The sequence below is a fragment of the Dromaius novaehollandiae genome, chromosome W, assembly GCF_036370855.1.
Source record: "Dromaius novaehollandiae isolate bDroNov1 chromosome W, bDroNov1.hap1, whole genome shotgun sequence".
Classification (NCBI taxonomy): Eukaryota; Metazoa; Chordata; class Aves; order Casuariiformes; family Dromaiidae; genus Dromaius; species Dromaius novaehollandiae.
Window position 1 is genome coordinate 27,586,750 of NC_088130.1, and position 23,919 is coordinate 27,610,668.

General features: G+C 42.9%; 2 protein-coding genes across 3 annotated transcripts in view; both read right to left on the reverse strand.

The window, feature by feature from the left end:
* Positions 1-5,524: 5,524 nt before the first annotated feature.
* On the reverse strand, positions 5,525-12,604 carry LOC112985819 (ARL14 effector protein-like). The gene is made up of 4 exons (XM_026104729.2): positions 8,521-12,604; positions 7,970-8,089; positions 6,193-6,332; positions 5,525-5,818 (listed from the first exon to the last, which is right to left on the reverse strand). Exons 2-4 carry the CDS (start codon positions 8,078-8,080, stop codon positions 5,596-5,598), a joined length of 474 nt encoding a protein of 157 aa, XP_025960514.2. The 5' UTR covers positions 8,081-8,089; positions 8,521-12,604; the 3' UTR covers positions 5,525-5,595.
* Positions 12,605-12,793: 189 nt separating this feature from the next.
* The window catches only part of LOC112985805 (aminopeptidase Q), a 46,720-nt gene continuing 35,594 nt past the window's right edge, over positions 12,794-23,919 (reverse strand). The window contains exons 18-20 of one of the 2 annotated variants that reach the window (XM_064501033.1): positions 22,182-22,322; positions 20,170-20,245; positions 12,794-13,241 (exon numbers count right to left, since the gene is read on the reverse strand). In XM_064501033.1, coding sequence (XP_064357103.1) covers positions 13,173-13,241; positions 20,170-20,245; positions 22,182-22,322 — 286 coding nt within the window. In that variant the 3' untranslated portion in view covers positions 12,794-13,172. Of the gene's footprint in view, positions 13,242-17,782; positions 18,470-20,169; positions 20,246-22,181; positions 22,323-23,919 lie in introns of those variants that run through there. The other variant, XM_026104708.2, reaches the window with a different exon arrangement.

A 23,919-nucleotide genomic window follows, 5' to 3' on the forward strand; every position in this document is an offset into this window, starting at 1 on the left:
CATGAATCCGAGACCAAAGACCCACTGAAGGGAGGCGGGAAGGTGATGAATTAATTGGAGATACGAGATAATGAAGCCAACTTGACAACATGCTTGCAAGTGCACAATTAAGTAATTTTTTCCTAATGCCTTTCTTTCAGAATAATGGAAGTGTTATAAAACAGTAATGTTCAGGCAGTGGCTTGTAAAAATGGAGGCATTATTTCTGTTTCTAAAAAATAAATTATAAGAACTTGTGACTTCTTGTACATCCATTGATTTATTATTGCTTTGTACCTCCATGATTTATTTTTCCAACGTGAATAATAGGGCTTTTCACTGAGCTAAGGATATGACACAATTTTTTTTTTTTTTTTAGCAGCTGCCTTAAATTATCCATCTCTTTGACTCAAAATATTCCACTTAGACATAGAAGTGTTGTATGGGCTTTTAAATTCATCTGCTCATACCCTGTGACAAAGTCTTAGGCACAGTGACTGAGACTTCAGAGAATTTAGCCTCTAATGCAAATTTAACTGCTTTAAAACAACCTTGAAAAGCTCAGTCTCCTTGACTTAGCCTATCCAGAAATTGAACTGCATATTCTGTTCTTTCACAAATATCAAACAAGCCTTTGTATTATTTTAGTATGCTACCTTTTACAGACTTTTCTCTTGACTCAACTCTTCAGTTAGAATTCATTTAGGCATTTCTTTTTGAAAAAAAATCTGTTTTTGAAATACTTCTGTGGATATGAGGAGAACGTCTGAATATATAGAGCAAAAAAAGGATGTACAGTTAGGAATTATGGAACAACTTTCCATGTCAGGCTGGTTAAGCATTATAACCAATTGCATGGGAAAGTTGAGGAATCTCTTTTACTGGAAGTTTCAAAGCACAGAGAGAAAAATATCTGTCAAGAAAGATGTGAATAAAGGTTATCCAGCATTGAGGACTACAAGCTCTGAAGATCCTTGTGGTACTTATTTTCTCTGAGTGTATTATTTCCTCTATTTTCTTGTCTGCTTTTGATCCACTTTTTATTCCACAACCTGTTACTTGCAGTATCATTGTGTCCATACTCAAACCTTCCCCTTTTTCTATCATCTTCTTTTTCTCTTTTATTTTTTCCTTATTTCCAGAGTTCTGAAGGTACACACAAAAGAACTTGAACAGAATATTGAACTCCTTCAACTGTGTTTTCAAGTTGTGATTTGTACAATACCCCTGACGCTATATATTGACTATATAATTGTCCTGCTATTCAATAAAAATAAAACAACATAACATTCCACTCACAACTAATTATGTGGCTTAAGCAATTGCATTTAACAGACAATAACTTTGTGTGGCAGGAATTGAATTTTGCCTTTTACCTAGTATTAAATAGCTTAACTCCTCAAATCTAGTTGAGAAAATAACTTTTTTGTAAAGTGTGTTTTAAGTGTTTCAGTTAGATTACATCTATCAGAAATAAATACTCCTCTGTGACTTTTTGTCTATGACTATTATCATTATGAAACAATCTGCCACTCTTTCTGTGTCATTAGTTGTGTCCCGCTGCATGAGTAATCTCATTAAAATCAGCAGGACTACTTGCAATGTCAGATGCTGCTCAAAATGAATAAGGGTGGGGGAATTTCACTTTATTGGTTCTATACGCTGGTTTATAGTTTGCTATTTTATGCTTATACATGAACACTTACATCTAGTCAGGTGAAGAGAGTGAAATTACTTGAGTGATAAAACCCTTCACAATAGAAATCAGGGCTGCACAGTGCTGCACGCCCTTTAATCGAATACATCCATGAGCATACAGCAAATTCAGCTGTAGACAAAGGACCTTAATCTACTCAATTATAATGCAAACGGATATGATCCTTTAAGGGACAAGTGCTCATTCATTTGCACCTGAGTGGAGGTGGAAGCAGATCAGTAGTTTATAGGGCCAGGCCACTGGAGAAAAGATACTTTACCTCTGGAAATAGTAGGATAGCAGATCTTTCCGTGGTTCATGCCAAGATTACAAATTAGGGTTAATGGAATGCAAATATTATGCTCTAACAAATATTTAAAGTTGTGGTTAGCTCAGACTTGATATATCTGTTTTCCAAGTAGAATGCGATTAAACAGAAAGGTCCACTGAAACATGCATAATTTATTTGAAAATGTTTTAAGATCACGTTCAATGTGTAAAAGGAGAAGCTACAATCAATATCGCTATGACTGGCTAAGAAACTCAGTAGAGCTACTGCGGCTGTAATGTTTTTGGTGCAAATATTTACCTAGGGCATATTCACTTAAATATTTATCCAGAAAATATTGGTTGATATTTCTTTAGCCGAGCTCTTCTAGTTTTCTCACTGAAGTCAGTCAAATCTCTGTTCTACTCTGGTTTGGATATATAGAGAGATAGTCCAGTTGTGCTCTGATAGGAGGTGTTAAAAGGATCAAGTAAGTTGTCCAGAAAAGAGTTCAAAGTATATTATTTCTCTTTTTTTATGTCTTTCTGTGTTTGTATGGATCGCAGATATTGGCAAATATTAACTACAGAGTTCTCACCTCAACAGATGTTGACATATAGTATTAAGTTCAATAACAGTTTGGATTCATTTTTCTCTAGATGATGCGGTGGGACTGAGTGGCCCCAACCCAATATGCAAAAGTTCATGTTAACCCAGGAGGATTTATTTAGTGGTCTAAGCTTATGCCTGAAATATCTAGGCCTTATTCAAAACTCCCAGTCTCTTGCTTAACCTATCTGATAAAGCCTCAGGTATTCTTTCTCTTTGGCTTACAAATTCATACACAGCCGAAGTTGTTTAGCTGAGTCTTTGAAATCAAATGGATCTCAACAGGACAAGGCCCAGGCAAATGGGAGGTTAGGGTGGGAAAAACCATCTTCATCTGCACAAAAGTCATACAGACACACATTGTTCATTCATGAAAGACTGATTTCCTTGCAGTAATAAAGTAAAAATGTAGTATTTAATAAAGCAGAAGGTGAATGTCTCCTTCCAGATATGCATGGATTTTAAGACAAAGGGGTAAAAGTGGAGGGCACAGTGAATTCAAATTAAACAAATTGAATCCATTTTTAGGCAAGAGATTGGCAGATGGTATCTTAGCTAGTCTATACTTTAATATGTACCTGCGTTTTCATCTTTCCTTAAGCCACAGTGGGAATCACTGGTGACTATCAGCAAAGCAGCCAGGTGGAGGAGGAACAGATAGGCTGAGTAAACTGACAGTGTCACACACTGTTTAACCTGTATAATTTGGGAGAGAGAGAGAAGAAAAAGTGACAGACCTTGTGGAACAGTTCATTGAGCTGCTTGCCCTTAATCATTTTAAATGTTAGCTTTCTAAAGCCACCTTATTCCAAAGGCAAAAACGTACTCTGTTTAGACTGATATCTTATGAGGTAAAGAGATGATCTAATGTTATCTCAAGACTGGACAATTTCATAAGAGGCTAAGAAATCTTCTCAGCTTTCTCTGGTAGTGATTTTATTTAAAAATCACCTGCAAAAGTCCTCCTGTATGGCATTATGTAATTGCCTAACAAAAGCTATCAGACAAGGGTACTCTGTTGTTATTTCTACACACATATATGTAGCAGCAAGTTTCACTATCAATACTTGTGACATTGGTCTTGTTTTTTTGTGAGTAGCTGCCCTAATAGGACTTCTTGTGTGCTGTCAGCTGCTCATTTGAAATTAAGAGCCAAGTTGGCAGGATCATTGTCCGGAGCAGTGAGGAGCTGTTCTCAAACCACAGCAGAACTGCCTCTGCAGCACGCTCATGGTTTCAATATCCTTGTCCTGGCTCTCACTGCTGGGTTTTCAGCTTTATTTTCAAAGCTGCAATAAGTGTGTCAGTGATGGAGCTCTCCTGCTCTCTGCTTTTGGCTATGATTGTGATGGGGTCAAAATCCATGCTAAAAAACACAAAGTAACACTAAACAATGAATTTAATAATGGGATTCTAGATTTACACCAACCTGGGTTTAATTGCATGTGACCACAAGGTGGGCAAGAGAGGGTCGGATACCGGCAGAGAGAGACACTCAAGGTTCATAAGGGGTTAAAGAGGATAGGTTTAGTAAAGGACTTGCACTGCGAACTGCACGGGGAGCCCCAGGAACCGCAAGGAGGGGTTGCCAATGGGAGGCTGCTGGAGGCACAGGATGAATGCCCAGGGGGGACTCCCCTCCATGGGTTGTAAGGGCCCCCTTAAATCTACTAGAGCTATTTCCTTATCTTAGTCGTGCTAACCCTGAGAAACTACTGCCCGGGAAGCAGCTAGACACCGCAGACAAAACAGAATATGCCTGCCTGGTTCCGATGGGAACTTGGTCAGTGCGTGGTTTCACACACTGGGCCTGCTGTCAGGTGCTCTGCCAGTCACTGACTCCTCGCCAGGTCTCCCGCAGGTGTCCTCACTACATCACGTTACTCAAAGATTTAACATACAGCCTTATCCAGAGGAATCCACTTGAGAAACTGTTCATTCTTTGCCTGTGAGTGGGCAGAAAGTAAAGCTAATTCAAACCTGCCCATTTCAGATCTTGAGGTTATTTCAAGGGAAGGCTCCCCGCCTTCTTTTCCATGTAAATTTATTTTATTTCTTGAAGAGCTACTGGTTCTTTCAAGTTCAGAGTGAGTCTATGGCACAGAGAAGACCCAGCAAGCCCTGGGGCCTGGATTCCCACCTAGTGTCACGCTCCTGGAGGTGGTCTGCAGCAACTTGCAGCCTTCTCCCCTTCGGGGGCCAGAGGGACCCTCACTTTTCCAAAAAGGTGCGAGAGGAGACACAGAGTGCCCATGGTGAACAAGAAGAGCTACCTCATGAGATGATAGAGTGTAACTTGTGATATTTCAAACCTGCCACGTCTCGTGGTAAGGAGGAAGCTCCTGGAACTGAAGAGGCTTCTATCCAGTGGCAAAAAAGTGCAATCTGTTTACCTCTAGCCTGAACTATAACAGCTCATCAAGGCGAGTGCACAATATGCTGAAAAACTTGCTGACTGAACATGTTGGTTTCGGTCTTGTAGCACTGCGCAATGGGCAAGAATTGGAGAGCAGTTTCCACTCTCCTTTCCTGGGGGAACTGAAAAGTGGTGACTTAGTTTCAAAGCACGGTCTAAAGGACAGTGTTATCTCAAAAGTGCCCTGCCTCATATAGACAAGGCATGAACGTGTCAGAAGGGAGAGATGCTTAGACAAGTGTTCACAAAAGGGTAGCAAAGTCACACGTCTGAGTAAATGCACAGGCAAATAAATTAGCAAGAGAAAGCTGAATCCAAGTAATTTGGTTCAGCTTCCCAGTGTGAGAAAATTGCTTGCCCACAGCAGTCCAGACAACCTCTCTTTTAAAAAGTCAAGATTTAGGAGGAACTGTCTAGGAGCCTCAGGAATCCTGGCAAGGAGTAGGAAGAATGAAATACATACTCGTGCCTAACGGAGAAGATTAATATGTGCTGAGTAGCAGTGGTAAAGAAGCACGAGCACCACTGGAGGCACTTCACTAGGGTGAATTCATGAAGTCAAGATTATTTTAATAAAATTAGAAGAAAGAAGAACTTTGCTCAGATGCAAAAAACATCCGAACAACATCAGTCAGGGACAATAAATGGCAACATGCTGATCACATCCCCAGCCTCAGTCTCAATTGTATCATAAACCCATTTCCTACTGCAGCGACATTCTGGTCCACATTTGTTGGAATTGCATTTGGGGCAAGGATAGAAGCAACCCAGGCAGTTCTTCTCCAGGCAGTCACACAAATCGACATTATTACAGAGCAGCCTGCCGTGTTTGTCATACTTCTTTGTGATTCTGCAGGAGAGAGAAAAAAAAAACCGATTCTCAGAGACCACTCCAATGTGTTCAAAGACTAAATAGAACTAATGTGGAAAAAACATCTGTTCAGGAACAAGTATTTCCACTGCAACACCCTTTCAACATAATGAAATACCAGCATTAGATCCTAATTGCAACAGGCACTGTTATTAAAAACGTGTCCACCAAAGAAGTCAGAATTCCTTTAAATCACACCGAGAAAGCTTATTTTCCCCAGCACAGCTTTCACATCTAATAAGTAATCTCTCTGAAAAAAATATTAATGCTTTTATTCATTTCATATATCTTCAGTAAACAGCATAACAGCAATTTTTAAAAAGTAAACCATGTAATAAATTAGCACATCTTACTTGGGCTTATAAAAAAAATCCTGGTTCATCTGTGACATGCGTGCTTTCTTCTTCTGCTCTCTAGCTTCAGGATTGAAGTCAGCTACCTGGGGTCCTGGATTTTGAAAGGCTAAGCATTTTAGTTGTTTCTCTATTTGTTGCTATAAATAAAAAAGAGAAGAGCAAAGTTATAAACATTATAGTTAGACTGAGTATTTATTAGCTGCTAAATGCCCTTGCAGGCTTCCAAATGCCAATTTGGAAATTAATATTCTTAATAACTTCAAACAACACAGGTAGGAAGGTGAGACAAAACCCAACCTAAATTAGGAATCACATTGTTTAAAATGTTTGCTTGTCTAGCTGTTAATTGACTATACCGCTGACCAAATTTGCAGCCCAAGAGAAGAGGGAACAGCCAGGACTCAATACAGATTCTCACTCTGTTACAGTGGCATGGAGTTTGAAGGTTGTCCTGTAGCAGAAATCATGTATTTTTTCTTCAATTTTATCCATAATGTAAAAATGAGTGCTATAACTATACTGATCGCAGCTTGATTAGCCCTCTGAACCCTTCTCTGTGCCTATTCCCTCAGGTGCCCATGACCCAGCTTTGTCCAAACAATCTGGGGACAAGGAGAAGGTCTGGATGAGCAACTGGTGTGGGAAGGAAGCAGTCACAGAAATGAGGAGTGTGAGAGAAGCACAGGAGAAAGCCAGAAAGCCAAGCCAAACACCTTTTCAATAATTGCACAGCTTCTGAGAAATAGGAGGAAGTTTTTTCTTGCGTATTTTACGGGATTCATATTTACGATTAGATAAAAGTGCTGATTAGTTTTAGGGGTTGAAAAAATCATCAGCTCTTGTTCCTCAGGGTCTTTGTGTACTGCCTCTCCACACAACCCATGTGCATTGTCGGTCATGTCCAAAGTCAATGCAAACGAACACAGACATTATGTCAAAGAGTTTTTGTTTGGACAATGACTGTGGACATTGTACATCCACTTGTCATTCGTTGTGCAAAGGCACAAATGTGTATAAATTGATCTTTTCTCCTTTTAGGTTAACGAGATGAATTGCCACCTGCCAGCTTCCCTGGCGGGTGTCATTGCTTTCCGAAGCCCTGGTGATTTTTTCGCAACCGAGGGAGTGCCTTGGTGGCTCCTCATGGCGAAAGCAGTGGGAGCTCAATCAAATCTGCTGGTGTGGTGACTTTGAAACATATATATGCACTTGACAGCAGGTGGCTGATGCTGTGTATCTTCACCTGTATCCTCCTGAAAACCTGAAGGGCAATTTCATCCTGCAATACCTGCAGTATTCAGACATTTCTGCTTTTGGGTGTGGAGTAGATTTTTTTTTGTATAAAATAGTTTTCAGCCTCATCACTGCACTTAATCTTAAATTATGTAGTTTCAGGTTGGAAACAAATAATAAGCTATGGAGGGTTAAATGGTTAACACAAGGGTCACCTGTCAGATTTTAAACAAGGCTTAAGAGATAGTCACCGTCCCTCCAAGAGCACTCATCTATTGTGGGGGTTGGGCCAGGTGATCTCCAGAGGTCCCTCACAACCCCAGCTGCTCTGTGACCCTGGGGGTCCCCCATCCTGTCTCATTTGGACTCTGAAGTGCTCTTAGCCCTCCAAATTCCTGCACTGCAAACATGGCTCTCTTCCCTGTTTGTTATCACTGGTATTTCCCTATTGCCTCCAGCTCTTTTTTTTTAATAAATATGGAAGAAATTGAAGGCAATGGCAAGGGTCTTGATCAATAAAATGGTACCTGAGATGTCATACCAATTGTTTTTGTGTTATTGAGCAGTCCTTAGGAGGAGAGGCATTTCTTTCTGCAGATGTTTCCTGGGCAGAATTGCTTTTCTTCCAGTTTTCTTCCGAATGATCACTCATTTCAACATCCTAATGAAATATATACATACAGATGTGTTAGACATACATGGACGTGTGAGACCCACAGATGTCTTAGGTTTTAGGATGAGTAGGTGGTGTCCACACTAGGCTTTTAAATACTCTTAATCCACTGTGATTGCAGAACAAAATGTGGCTCAACATCAGCCTCTGTTTTAAAACTGTATTGAAATAAAATAGGTAACATATAAAGCAACAGCTGTATCACCAAAGCCACTCTATCGTTCGCCATTCAGCAGAACTCAGAAAAACTCCTAGGTGAAGGCAGCGCAGCAGGGTCGCTTGGAAGACGCGCGCTCCCCTCCGCCCGCAGCAGCGCCCGTGGGGCGAGCGGGAGCAGCGGGGTTTTCCTCGGGGACGCCCGGGGCGAGGGGGACTGCGGCACGCGTGGGGGGCGGGGGGGGGGGGGTCACGTCGCTTACCACTAGGTGCCACTGTTGTCCTAGCTACAGGTCTTCTGGTAAGTCTCCAATAACGAGGGGAAAAAAAATCGCTGTGGTGGTGGACCATCATTTTGGATATTTTCATAGATACCCAAAGCGAGTGTCAGTTAGGTCTACGGCAGCTGGCCTATTCCACGCAGATCCACAATTTTGCTTCTGAAGACTTCAGACCTGGCTTTTAAATCTCGGTCCTTATCGCTGTGAACATTTCCGCTTCAAGGAGTGCAGCCCTCACTCTGCTAACGAAACGCCCCAGGAAAGCCGTGGGCTCTGCGAGGCCGCCCTGCAACTGCCATCCGTCACCTCTCCCCATTCCTTCTCTCTCCGTCACACAGAAACGGTGGGGGAGAACTGTACACCACGGATGTTAGCTACTCCATTTTACTCATCTTTGGAAGCTACTAAGATACCAGTCCATATAGTATAGGCTGCTCCAGGGCCTCAGATTTCAAGTCCAGACGGCGCAGGGGAAGTTCAAGCCTTTTGCTTTTGAGCTCCTCGAACCCTTCCCCCAGGTGCTGGCCAGTCTCTCCTGTCGTCCCCAAAAGGCACTGCAATGGCTACTCTCCACATTAGGATTATTGCCCAAACCCTGTCCCTGAGAAGAGCTGTTTTAGGACTGCTTAGGTGGATGCACTTTGCTTCTCCACTGTGCCTCAGAGCAGGTGCCCCTTGCAAGGAGAAGGGAGCTGCAGGAGAGGAGCTCCTCCGGCTCTAGGCACCTCCAGGGCAGCTCCCCTCCACAGAGCAGCAGCCGAAGCTGGGTTAGAGATGAGAAGGGGCTCAAGCAGTGACCTGGTAGTGACGAGAGGGGAGACTTTGCAAGAGAGGGGAGAAGAGCCCTCAGCCTGCTTTCAGAGTTTCCCTTTCTCCTTTTCAGCAATACCAAGAATGACTGAGACTCCGGGTACTGTTCACAGCAGGGCGCTCCGGAGCAGCAGTTTCAGTCTGTGCTCTGTGGACCCCAGATAGCCCAGGGACCACTTCTCGAGATGAGAAAAAGGAGGCTATTACCAGCCAATAAGCATCTGCTGTACCAAAGATTGCTTCCCCACTGAAAATTTGATAAAGATCCAGAAATAAAACAAAAGTGAAGGCCACTGCTCCAGCCAAAATGAACATTGCCCTTCATTTACACTCAAGTTGGAGTCCTGATAAGGATTTGCTTCCTACATCTCCTCTTAAGCGCAATCATGCATCCGAGGTTGTCAAAGCACTCTATGAGTATGCACGAGCATTATCCCCTCCTAATTATTAAACTGTGCGGGGGTCTAGAGCAGGACAGCCATCAGCAACTACCAGTGAAAGCATGCAGAATTCCCCCAGTGTCTTCCGGTGTTGCAAACATTTGACCCCTTTGAAAACCAGGTCCTTGCAGTTATTAGGAGCTAAACATCCAAAATCAGAAGCCACTTCTACAATCTTGGCCTAAGAGGAACCAGCCAGCAACTCATTCCACATGGAGACATACTTCAACTGCTCTTTCACCTCATTGAAAATATTCTCCACAGAAAATACAATGCTTTTCTGTCTCCACATATATTCTAAAACCAGAGTGTTAGGTTTTACTCTCTAGGAAAGATATTAAAAAATCAGGCATGGTGGGACTAGAGAACTGTGCAGAGTTTGGAAGCTGGTGATGCTCACCAGACTGATTTTCCTCCATGGCATCCTCTGAAAGGGAGGCAGGGGAAAGAGGGAGGCTATGAGACTCAGACATCCACTCTCAACTCTGCAAAACTGAATTATCTAAAGGAAGGGAATCGTGGTCTCGAAGCAGTGTTTATCCTGCTGCTGTGGATGCTTTGGATCTATCCTGTCTGGCTGTAGTGATCAACCCAAAGCCGATGCATTCAAGCACTAGTCACCTCCATACAGATTTCTGCTCCGAAACCTTTAGAAGGGAGCCATCAGTCGCACTCTCCCTCCCGCAAAAGCTGTGCTCTCCCACATCTTTTGAATGGAGCAAGTACTTCTTGGAGGTGATCAGCCACAGCTTAGGGTCCCACTGTGAGCATCTTTCTAGGAAATGGCAATTTCAGCACAGACCCTTGGCAGGGCTAACAAGGCTAAAAGCAGATGAAGGGAGGAAGCAAATTAGTACAACAATGTGTTGCATTAAGAGAGACTTGGATTTATCCAAGATACAGATGTTTCTGTTCAGAGAGCAGTTTCAGAAGATGTTGGAAGTTGGCAGGAACTACGTTTGTTTATGATTTTCATAGGGGAAATATTTTTTTCATATCTGCTCTTTCAAGAATTTATTATTTGTATTTATGAGCTTTGCAATTTGCGCTGTCTAAATACTTCAGTGGATATAAAATCTGGTGACCAGCATTCCTGATGCTTCAGGCTGCTTGACCACAGCAGCCTAATACTGGTATCTCTACAGAGCTTGCCAGAGCAAATGCATGCTGTTTACTAGTTATATTTGTTCACCCCAGTGGACCCCTCTGTCTCAGATACGTAAACACGTTCATCACCTTCACCAGAGCAATGCAAGATGCTCTCCCTGTGGCTCTGAGCCCCCCATGCACACAGGGGTTAGACCGAGCCATTTTGACAGTAACCCTAGTCTAGTTCTGCAGAGCTCTCCATGGGCTCAGAGATCGGCAGGCAGGGTGGGGACACGCTCACCTACACACCCTGAAATCTGTAGGAAATCTGGTGCTAGCCTAATTAAGAATGAGAATAAATTCATCTTCCTCAGTCTCCACTGTGGAGTGAGCTGTAAAGATGTGGAGGGGGCACCTACCAACTAGCGTATCTCTCTCGTAGTCCCAAATGTAGACGTGTGTCTAGAAGACAGCCTTGGGGACAGCAGGGAAACACAGAGCAGATCAAAACATAGGTCTTGTCTCTTGCAACTCGGCCAGTTTTCCCAGAGATCCCGTGCAACTAGTGACAGAGCAATGGCTCGGCATCTCCCAGTAAAATAATACAAATCCTTGTGAGCTTTTTTCCTTCCCACGCCAAGAGCACTTCTGCCATGGCTGGAAATGAGGGCTCCTTCAGCTGAACTCCAAGATAATTATAAAATCATGGGCATCTATCATGCAACAGGTAGAAGAGGCCTGCCAGACCCACCTTCTGAAACCCCCGCGGCTCTGCAGGGGATACGTTCAGTTCAGATCACACTATAAAAGAGCAGGAAGGTTCCCCAGAATTTTAAATTGTACTTACCAAAGAAACAGGCTGGCACAGCAAAGACTGATGGCTCTAGACTTACCGCTGCGCAATTCCTCTGATACCGGGAGTATGACGTCAGCCCCAGAGTGACTGAAACAGAAGACAAATCATCGAAATAGTGCTCCCCAGAGAGACAGGCTGAAGACGGTGCCAGGTATCTGTCTTAAAGGACCTCGCACTTGTCTCCTTAGCTGTGGCTTTTAAAAATCATTTTACTTAGCACAAAGGGTGGAAGTAGAGGAAACAATATAAACTGAGATGAGAGTCCTCATTTATTACCTGCATCTGTTGTACGTCCACAGACCAAAAGTAGTTCTCAGACCTCTTTTTTTAAAGGATAAGTAAACAATAAAACTGTAATGACTATTGCATTTTAGAAAAGAATGAACATTTTTTTAGAACATGGATGTATGAAGGGAATATATTACCACTTCAGACGAGATCTTTTTGATTTTGTTTGCCATCTCCAACAGCCAAAAGTGATCAAATAAATATGTTCCCCAATGGCTAAAACAACATCACGACCTCAGTTCAGCTTTCTGCCTTTTGGGATTACCAGATACGCCAGTGGAGGCAAGTCAGGCTTCTCCTGATACTTTCACACGTGAATTCCCAGCATGCTGCAGTCACTGATGGCTTTCATTACTCTTTCCTAGAACAAAACTAAATCCTAACAAACATCCAAAATTGTCAAGTCTTATGAGTTCTTCTGTTGTGCTTAGACAAATGGTCCAACACACTTTTTTGTCTTCATCAGTTGAATCCATCCATTCTCTGAGGAATTTCACAACAGTCTGAGGGCAAGTAAATTTATTATTTACTATATTGCTTTCTTTTCCCCCAAACATTTTTAAAACCAAATGTTGATTAACATTTTAGCAGTAGACTTTACCTAGGTGATTTAAATGCAGTTACACATACAGTCATTATATTCCACAGACTGTTTTCTTTGTTGAGAAAAATAAAACAGAAATCCCTCAAGGGAAAAAAAATTACAAAATCTCTAAGGTACTCCTACAAGAGCAAGAAACAAACAGAAAAATACAACTTGTTTGTTTTATTCTGCTTTATATTTTCCCATATTCTTCTGATTTCTCCATATTCTATATAACAGAGAAAACAGGAATTAATAACTCTACAAATGCAAAAATTACAATTGAACTGCCTTATGCGTAATCTCTCCTTTTCTTCAGTTTGGTCTCTTCCATTCTGTTAATAGTTACACACACATAAATCTGAACTTTTTCCAAACTTTCTCTTTGTGTATGAGTTATGATATTTATCTATCATGACATACATGATAACTAGCAGCCTGCAATCTACTCAGAGTTATTTTTACTGTGTGGGTGTTGGCCTAGGAGTAAGTGAAGACATACACATAAATTAAGATCTTAGGTGACATCCTGGGAGATTGATACCGGTGACGAAACTCCTAGCAATTCCTACAGGGCCAAGTCTTTCCCTCCATGAGCATATGACTGTGCGCCTTGGGAGACGTGATACAAATGTCCCTGTGAATAAAAAAAAAGACATAGAGAAACAATTAAAGATATCCAGATTCTAAGTAGAAGGGTTCCTGGTCATCTTCCAGTATCAAGTTGGTTGCTTTGCTACAGATTTGTTGTTCATACAGCTGTATCCCAACAGGTTCTGGATGAGACTGATCTTTGGGATGTTGCAAGGTCTTCCATAGGCCAGCCCGCTCGCTCAGCTCTTCTCTCCCTTCCCAAGGACCAGTGAAGGTCCTTGGGAATGTCCCCTGTGCAAGGGGTCGGCACCATTTCGGTGAGAGCAGACAGTGGGTTTACAGCACTCAGTTAAGTTTAGAGACATCCATTGTTTGTTTTCTGTAGAACATGGGATATTATTCCTTCTTTCCCAGACTAAGAGCTATGATGTGAACATAATATCTGATGTATAACCAGCTTTCTATTATATCACCCTGGAGTTAGGAGTATTACACAAGTATATCATAGGCGAGGTGAACACAATCACATTTTACAGACTTTACTGCATAGATAAATTGAACTATTAATTTCACTGTGATGTTTTCTCAGTGCATATTTCCTCCACTATTAAATTAAATGGCAATAAAAAATTGCAATGGATTGGAAGCACTCTCATTGCTGCTGGTAGTTCCTCAGTAAAGCAGGAGCACATAATGGGGTCGATACTGCATCAGTGAATATCCTCATATGCCTTAATATGCTTTGCTGCGCAGCGTGCTCAGCAGCATCCTGCAGCCATTACAAAATGGGCAGCGGAAGAGATGTTCTTAATGTTCTTAATCCATTGGCAAACAGGTCCTTGGGGCTGGGGTCAAGCCGGGAAGCCAAGCTGGCGGTTCAGGTGAAGGCCAGGCTCGTGACTCCCAAGGGCGAGGAGCGGCAGCCCTTACTTGCCGCTGCCTTCACCGCAGCTCTGGCCAGCAATGGCCAAGCGCCAGGTGGGCAATGCGCTCTGCACCCCGGCAGTTTCCCCTCTCACATCCTTCCCTCACTGAACACCACATCTGCCACGATCACAGAAAACAGCACCAAAAAGATCTGAGAATCACAGAAAATGGCACCAAAAAGGTGCCTCTTTTTCCTTGCTCTGGAAGAGCCTCTCTGCCTCTGGGCCAGGGGATGTGCCGGTGACTTTTCCCTTTTTGTTCGCTACCATCTGCATGGCTGCGCAGCGCTGGGCACGCACCTCGACAACCCGCACCTGCAGCAGGCTGCCACGTCCGCACTCACACACCAGCGCCGTCCCATCCCAGGAGGCCCCCGCGCCTCCAGCCCCTCGGCATGGCGGGGACAAAGGGGACGCAGCCAGCGCTCAGCCTGAGCGTCAGCCGCGGAGGTCAGCTGCGGCTGGCCAGCTCTCTTGAATCTTGACCCAAGCAGCTCTGGAGTTTGTCTTCGGGCTGCTTGCAGCCCAGCTCCCTGGGAACTGGCCAGAAGAGTGGGGGGTTGTGGGAGGGACAAGCAAACACTAGTGTCTGGAGAAAAGCTGGAAGCTGTGCACTGAGAGGCAGCTGCAGCGGAGACTCTCCAAGAGAAAGTCCTGGGCACACCCAGCCGGTTGGGAGTGGCAGGGAGCCAGGGGAGGAGGCCACGAACTGCCCTGTGCCGATCGCAGCCTGATCCAGACGCTTTGAAACAGATGAAAGCAACCCACCACGTGCCAAAACTTCAACCAGTCAGGGGAACATGTGGTGCCACTGCTCAAATGTATTTCAGAGAGAGCAGCACCCACGAGGGGCAGGAGAACACAGAGAAGAGGTGTGGAAGGTGATGTTGCTGGGGACACGGCTCGAGAAGGAGGCACTGGGACATGGCTGGCCCACGCCAGGGCAGGGACACCCCTGAGGGACTGCGGCCCACCAGTGACCCACGCTGAGGCAAGGGCACCCCACGTAAGAAGCAAGAAGCAGCACACAGAAACGATCACACACACGACTGCCACCTCCGCACCACTCATTGCCTCACCAGAGGACTGCGAGGGACCGAGTGTGATGAGTGGTGAAAACAAGGGGAGCTGAGACTAGCAAGGGGGGAGGAGAGGTGTTAGACTGAAGCTGAATGTGGGGAAAGGAAAAGAAAGACATTTCCCTGTTTGTTTTCTTTATTTCTTTTCTCAATACTAGAATTAGCACGTAAAAGTTTGCCTTGATTGGCAATAAATTAAGTAAGATGCTCCAAGTTAAGACTGTTTTGCCAGCAACAGGGATCCAGATCTTTCTGGACAAACACCACAGACTTTAAAAGAACACAGTATAATCCTTCAAAATAACTCATGGCTAGTTCCTTTGGGGCAAGGAAGTCCTCCTGATCCTGAGCTCTTGGAGTTAGTAGGATTCAGTCACCAAAGCACTTAGCAGAGCAAGCAACACATGCAAGAAGAGCCTGAACATCTCCCTGTTTACCTCATTCTCTTTGGATCTTCCCTTGCTCCTGCAGCTTCCCACACTTCCTTCCCCATACTCTCTCTCCTTTGGACCCCTGGGCCTCTCACCTCTTTCCATGCTCCAGTCCCAACTCTTCTGTCAGGTCTCCATCTCCCCTCCTTCTTCCACTCCATGACCTCTTCCACTCCATGACCTCTTCCCTGTCCCTGCCAACTCCCCCAGGGCTCCTGGTCTTTCATGAATGCTATAAAGGCAGAGAAGTGTCACTTTTCACTTTCAGGGCAGAGAATAGGACTTGCACTAAACAGCAGGCCTTTTTTCATCATTTTATATCTAGATTTTTCCCCCTCAGGGCCTACTGAATCAATCCTGCCCATCAGTGTCACCTCCTCTCACTGAAATTACCCTAGCACACTCACCCTCACAATTACATGCCCTGTAACACCTCATGGTCTGTATAAGTACTCCAAAAGCTCATTTCCTAAAGTCCTGTCAACTTCATACTTTTCAATGAACTTCCTTTCAGCCCAACTCCCTTAGCAATAAAGCAGCTTTCTCAGATTACTCTGGATTCCTCCCTCCCAGCCCCCTTTCCCTTGCTGCATCTCCCATTTCTCCCTCTCCAACCCTCTATATTCAACTTGCACTCAACAGCACAAAGAACTGCCATTGTACAGCTATCGCTGCTGTAAGCCAACAAGTATAAATGTGGGAACAATGGAAGAATGAGAGATTCAGATCTACTCCTATTCAGGCAGCTTGTGTACAAGTCACCTTCACCATTCGCTTCTGCCATGAAAACTATTCAGCTACACTCAAGAATACGGAAAGCCAGTCAAAAGGCATGCACTAGTCAGAAGCAGCCATCTGAAAATATTTTCTTATTTAAAATTTTAGTAGTTATTTAGATATTGGCAATGTTAATTACAATTTTTGTTCAGTAAAAAGAAGAAAAAGAAAGAATAATGAGAAAAGGAAGAGTGGTAACTAGTGGTTGGGAAGGAAATGTTTTGGACATGCTGGGCTTAGGGCTAGAATGTTGCAATGGGAAGATCAGTACATAGATCCTGCAACAGTGACTTTCTAAAGCTTTGCTTAGTCTATCTGATGAGCCATTTGGAGCCAGTGACAGACTGATGGGAGTCACTGGAAACACTGAGACAACCTCCCCCCCCACCCCCCAACTCATCCTAGCCTAGCTGACTTGCTCTGCTGTCTGAATCAGCTTGATGAAGACCCTCAAAACTGCACAAAATTTTCTCTGGCACTACCCTTAACTGCATCAAGAGCCAAAGAGATCAAAGGATTCCAGCACAAACCTGGCTCCATCAGTTGGTAATTCCCATATGCTAAAGGGATCCTCCAGTAGCTTCAAACAACTCCCCTGTGCACCACTGGGGAGCAAAGGAGATTTATTGCAGCCAACATGGCAATACCTTCCTTAAATGTACTTAGGGGATGCCAATAAAGTTCTTTACATTGACAAGTCTGATTTTGAAACATTGTATATTGGTCTATTTTTTATTCCTTGTCTCCTCACAGTGTGGCATTTAACTTCTTTGGTTTCCTGGGCTCCCATATAACATTGTTTTTTATGTTAACCAGAGCACGAGTACAGTATTTTGGTTGTGAAACTTTTACCACACAAATGAATAAACTGCATAGACTGAGAAGGCTGTATTTCTTCAATCACAAGCCAATATATTTTGCTAATTCTAATGGCCTGAATTCTGTCTGTCATCTCCAAAACACCTTGTAAGCAAGATGACTAAACGTATGTCTACGTTAGTGAGCAGATCAGCACAGTAAGAATCGAAACACATGATAACGAAGACTTAACACATTTCAGAGGTGTTAGTTTAGATTAACTGCACTCTAGTCCCACAGACAGAATAACCATCGGATGGTGGAGCATATTAGATGTGCCTCAGGAGTTCATCTCCTGGGTTAACTTCTTCCAAAAAGAATCCAGTTCATACACCCACGGCTGCTCTGGGACAGGACCCAAAGCATGTTAAATGGAGACAAGTGGGAGGGTCTCTTCAAAAGCACATGCCTAATCAAACAAAAATGTGACTGTAGACACATTCAGTACAAACCCATGCAGATTCACTAAGGAAAGATAAAGCATTTAAATGACAAGGCATTCATTTGTTACAATTAAACTTTGAGGTTTCTTTAGTCCCTTCCTCTCCACAACTCAGAAGACATTCGCAAGTTTGTTGCACAGCACTGCTCTAAATTATTATCCCCTTCTCATTTTACAAACACAGAAGTTGAGACGGACATTAAATGACTTGCCCAAGGTCACAATAAAAATCAGAAGCAAAACAGAACATAAAACTTTAACTTTTCTAGCTTCCTCTTGTGTTTTTGCCACAACCTTGTACCACACCCTTTATACTGATATTCAAAAAAAAAACCCCAAAGATTTTAGATTGTATCTGTATTTTAGGTTATTATTAGCAACATATCCCAACTAACAAATCATCCAGTAGGAAATTAAGTCTGATATAATATGAAAATATATCTCATTTTTTTTGATGAATCTTTCATTATGAATTGGTTTAGCTAGACTTTCCAATTGGGATGACAACCACAGAACTCATAAAAGTGAGCTTTATCTTTAATTAAATCTTTAAATGAATACTAAAATGCTAGTGAATTGCACTAAAATATACTGGAAATTGTTTCCTCAAGTCAATCATCTACATTTTTCTGTAACCAGTCAGCAATTTTAGTTAGATGTTCTCTCCTTTTTATATTTTCAAATTTTGCAGACTTCAGTAGTACAGCGGTAGCCACCCTCTCATCCTCTTCCAGTGTCATATTATAAAAAACTTGCAACTGAAAAAATAAATACATGAGGTTAGTTTGTGCAGTTTTACTTGGAGCAGAGTAAACAACTATGCATCATCTGACAGAGGCTTTCTACATACTTTAAAGAGAAGTATGTAGAAAAGGTGGAGATTTCAGGGAGCAAAGAGTGGGTAGGGGCAAGCTTAAAGATTACATTGAAGACGGGATTCTGGTTTCCATGAATTCAGCAGGAGTTTTACCACCATTTCCCAGGGGCCAGAATGTTTCAATTCACCAATATACTGGCCCACTCCAGTGTCGAAGGCTCCATTTTGAAAAATGACAAAAAAAGTTTGAAAGCCCAGCTTTTTCAAGGGGCAAGCAATCTGCACTTCCAAGAACCAAACCCTTAAAGGAGCCTGCACGCAAGGAATATGCCTTTTTGCCATCCCTCTGCAAATCCTTCCAAATGCAGCCAACTTCACTAGTACTAGCAGTACTACACACTGTCTAGGACTAGTTGGGTATCAGCACCCTCTTGTGCTGCCTATTCTATAATCACAGAACAGTAAATCTCTCCCAGCAATCTAACAAGCAGAAGACAAAAGAAGACTGAAGAACAGCAAAGAAATGCACACCGCTGGCAGGGAGCGGGGGGAGAAGGGAAATGAAATAGTGAGAAAAGTGAGATAGATGTCAGCATGATAACTAGCTACCCTAACATGCCAGCAGCCTAACTTTTGGCAAGTTTTCTTCATGGCAAAGGTGATCTCTATGGACAGATTTTAAAGACAAAAATGAGGCAGCTTTGCTGATATTTTTTGAGACTCCCTCCCAAGCCTGAAGATAAACTGAAAGGATGGCACTGGGCAATTGCTTTGCCATCATAGGGAGTTGACTTCTCAGTAAAGAACATGACATGACATGAAAAACTGTGCATGCACGCTCCAGAAAAATTTGATTTTAGGAGCTAACTCTCTGAATTGCTGTCCTCATTAACCATCCCTTCCCGGCTACTTGCTTTATGCATGCATCAACCAACAGCCAAAGAACAGAAGCAAAATTTTTTGGGCTATGACAGATCCCAGCAGCTCAAAGCTGGCACAGACACGTGGATCAAATGCAGACAGCACAAAAGCTGAGCTGCTAAGAAAATAAAGGAATACATTGGGAAAGAATCTGCTGAGACTTGGACTGGAGAGAAAAGAGTAAGAGAATGAAACAAGCAGCAATGGTCATCCATTTGCCACAGCCACTAAGATGTGCATTACTGTGGGGAATAAGCTAAAGAGAGGCTACAGCCACCAATCACATATTTCCACCCTTCAGTATTTTTCCCAAAACACATCCTCATTTTCCAGATGTACAGCAGCCCAATTAGAAAGTATTGTTTATGGGCTCATCGGGGCTGCCATAAGTGATGTATCACACATGTGCACACCATCTGTCCAGCACATGGGCAGGTAGTCTCATATGCTGCAACCACAAGGAGCAGGACAAGGTGCATTCCTGCTCAAAAGCGCGCTTTCACACCATACTTAACCAGCTGCACGCACACATGACTGCAGAGCTGCGAGTTCACATTCATACATTTGTTTCTCAGATGAGAAAGCATAACTTTTCTGAATGCCTCATCACAGCAACATTATATAGTACATTCCCCGATTTCTTTAAGACACAAGAGATTTAAAAATCTGTATTCACAAATTGACAATAAAGTTGAAATTAGTTCTACGTTACTAACTTACCTCTTGGATCTGTACATCTGTATTGACAAATCTTCCCATTACTTTTAATACATCATGTAATAATTGCTTCCCACATCTGTAAAAGTGAGACAAAGATCCTTCCCATCAGCATATTAGCAAATAAGCTACTTTTCATCTCCTTTGAAAATATTCCCAGTGTTTATCACACTGGAAATACCCTCTAACCTGAAGTTTGCAATTGGGTACTCTTTTTCCCCTATTAAAGAAACATCATTAGAGTTCAGTTTAGACATTTGAGCAGGAGGAAGCACACTAATTACCCATCATTTTTGTTTCTTTGTAAGTTTCAGTATTTCTGCTTTGGTAACGTGAATCACCTTCTTTGCCTAAAAGGGGTAACCTGTGTCAGCCCATACAGCTAAACCTAACTAGAAAGGCTAAGAAATAATGCTTCTAACAATGTGGTGTTTCTGTTGGTATTTTGAGGATAGCATATAAAGCTAACACCCACACGATTCTCTTAGTTTGAAAATAAGGGGTCTCGCCAGTATAAAGCGCAGAAAAGTTCCATAAGGGAACAAAGTAGTCTGGCACAAACCTGCTGCAACTTGCCTTTACTAGAATTAGCAATAAAAATACACTTCAAATACACAACTGAATGCTCCCAAGTGGCTGGTTTTGGTTATGCTGCCACTAATGGCTCCTGAGGGACACCTCTACCCCCAAGGATAGTAGGAACGCATGGTGTTACAGCCACACTCCTTTTCACCACTGCCTAGGAGACAGAGGGAGTTCTTGGAACAAACGTTAAAGATGCTTGCTTTGCTCCAGCCAGATAGCCCGATGCAAGCTCACCTGCAGCAGTGCAGGTAGAATGGAGGTGGGCTAGGCCATAAGCCAGGGATTAATGCTATAGTTAGTCCTTGCAACCCTGCATACTCCTATCCCATATTGCCTTACTCTCTTTGGAAGAGAGGTTACAGTCTTACTCCTGATGGATTTTACATTTGTGCTTAGGAAATGCTAGTGGATAATCCCATTTCTAGAGTATATGGGGGCCTACTCTTCTGGGATTTGCCAAGCAGTGCATTTTTCTGCTACCTGCAGAATTGTCTGACTGACTGTGCACCAACAGATGTACCTTGTTATTTATTCAGTAAAAAAGATGAACTAGAAAGCTTCCCCACTCGCCTAAAGAAAGCCTGCATTGCCTTGCATCATATTACAGAAAGTCTAGGTAAACATGTAGTGGGCAAAACTCAGGGTGATGATCGTTTCATCTGTGAAGTCTAATGCTACACTCCCAGTGACGAGGCTGATCCTAGTCCATCACTATTCCTTCAGATCCATTCATGTTCAAACCTCTTACTGATTCTCCTGGCTCTAGCTGTCCATCATCACTTTGCCTTCTCCTTTTATCCGCTCCTGAAACCATCCCTCTTCATGGCCAGTCAACACAGTATTTGGGCCATGCACCCTCCTACTCTTACAAACCACTAGGAGACTGCAGCTATTCCTGTTTGGAAAGTTCATTCTGTTCAGTGTGAAATACTACCTGGACTGCAAGAAGGAGGCACAACAGTGTGCGCAGTTGCTAGTAATAAGAGACACATCAGTCATACCTCCACCTCTATCATGCTTACTCATTCCCCCTACCAGTTGTCACAAAGCACATCTTAAGGTTACTCCAAGAGACAGATTTTTGGCTTTCACTGTCTCACAACTGGGAGCCTTGAGGAAGCTCACCATTTAGTTAGGTAAACAGAGTCAGATTTTCCAGGAAGTTGAACACCTAACAAGCACTGAGACGATCATGAACAGACTCATTTTTTAAGCATTCTGTGTCTGATATGAGCTCTTTTTGACATTAAGCCCTAATGAGAGCTGAATCCTCTGGTCTGTGCACTTAAGGAATCACATGGGTCATTACAAAAAAGCCTTATCTAGAAGGAAAATCTACACTTGGGTTTTACAGCTTGAACCTAAAGATGGAGGAAAAAGCCAAAGAGCCTCAGAAATAAAGGGAACCCAAAGGCAGCTGTTTTCCATACCTTTCACTTAGAAGAGGCCAATTTTCTGTAACAAATTCCCAGGCTATACGCTGCCCAATATCCTTAGCCACCACATGTAAGATGATGTCTGAAGTATAGTTGGAAGAAAATAATGTATCACTGAGTCCATACTGCAAATATCTGTTAGGAAAGAAGTTAAAAAGTTTAACTATGGCTTGCTGTTTAAACATGAAGATCTGGAAACATTCACCAGCTTGGAAAAACTTCTATCTCAACAATTACTAGAATCAAGAATGTTATACTAAAGTTGGTGTCACTCTGAGCTGTCTATTCAGCTTGTGTTTCCTGCTTATGTTGCTGAAATTCCCTGTTCTGGCTCTCCATTTCTTAGTGAAATGAGGACACAGCACATCAGGTGGATATATTTGCTTTTCTTAGCCCTGTGTTAAAGAAGAACTAAGGACAATCTCTCACTTCCACCAGACAACTCTGTGGAAGGGCAAGCTGTTCCTGAGTTTCTGGGGACTCACTCTGCTTGGACTCAGATGGAGCCTACAGAGTGAGCAGCAGTGAGGCACTCTGTTACACAGAGGAGACCTACTGCAGTGACCAGGGGTCTAATACACTTCCATGGAAGCTAAGTCATGATTTCAAAAGCATTTAAGTAATTATCTGCCACTGATGTCAACAGCAGTGGGAGCCTGAATATCCTGAAAAAGTAACTATACAACCCTCCTCTTTGTTGCCTAAATACATAACTTTGTATGTCTCCTATTTTGAAATAGCACAGTTAGAGTTATCTAACTAGCTAGAGTTTCAGGTTTGTGCAGGCAGCTGCTTTTATGGGTAGAGTAGGTAAGCAGGAATTTCTCCCATTTGCATGCCACCAACATGCTTAACCGAACTAACAAAACTATACTGAGGGTCAGGAAAAGCCCAGCTTAACACTTCTCATCCAAAGAGACTTTCAAGATGGCATTTAGAAAAACAGATTCGCTTGTTAACTACTAAGGCACAGGGAGGATGGATGTCACCACAACTCCCTGAACTGGTGTCATCATCTTGGTTTCAGCATTACTCACAGCTGGTCAGGGACCACTGCTAGTCTGTGTTTAGAGACAGAATGTCACTAAATGACCATAGGTTAGGTGGAAAATCAGCACAGCTCTACTTGGACACATCCTCCCACTCCACCTTGCCTTCTTCTCAAGCACATCTGTTCTGCCTTCACATGACCACCATCACAAGAGCAGGGGGCTGGCAGGAGAAACACCTCTGCTACTTTCAGAGCTTTAGCTCCATGGAGCTTACATCAATGGGAGGGGGATGGTTCTGTAGGCGGTCACTGGCAAATTTCTGTCCTGTGAGCTATTCTTTAGGGTAACACAGATATGACAGATTACAGAATTCAGCTTCAATATCTTTTTACTTATAAAGTGAAGAGGTTTCATATGGAAGCCAGTGAAAGATAATAACTATGGTATTCCACACTGCAATATTTAGAAAACAACTCTGCAGTGTGAGACTGCACTTCAAATGGTGAACAGCTTGCTACTAAGCCCATTTTAATTTTGTCCTTAACCTAGGAACAGGCCATTTGGCTTCCATGCAAAGGCTAAATAGACGATGACACCTTAGCTTGGAAGGAAAGTAATCAGGGGAGAAAGTAGATGGGAAAGTGACATAAACCATAAATGGTAGGGAAAAATGTCAAGGCAAATTATGATTACCATTTCTCACAGTACAGAGAGCAAGGGCAGCCAACGGGATCAAGGTT

Coding starts and splice junctions, on each gene's coding strand:
- LOC112985819 (XM_026104729.2), bottom strand. CDS start 8,080: ATGAGTGATCATTCGGAAGAAAACTGGAAGAAAAGCAATTCTGCCCAG. Junction 6,333..7,969: donor CAATAACACAAAAACAATTG/GTATGACATCTC, acceptor TTTTATTTATAG/CAACAAATAGAGAAACAACT. Junction 5,819..6,192: donor GATTTTTTTTATAAGCCCAA/GTAAGATGTGCT, acceptor TCTCTCCTGCAG/AATCACAAAGAAGTATGACA.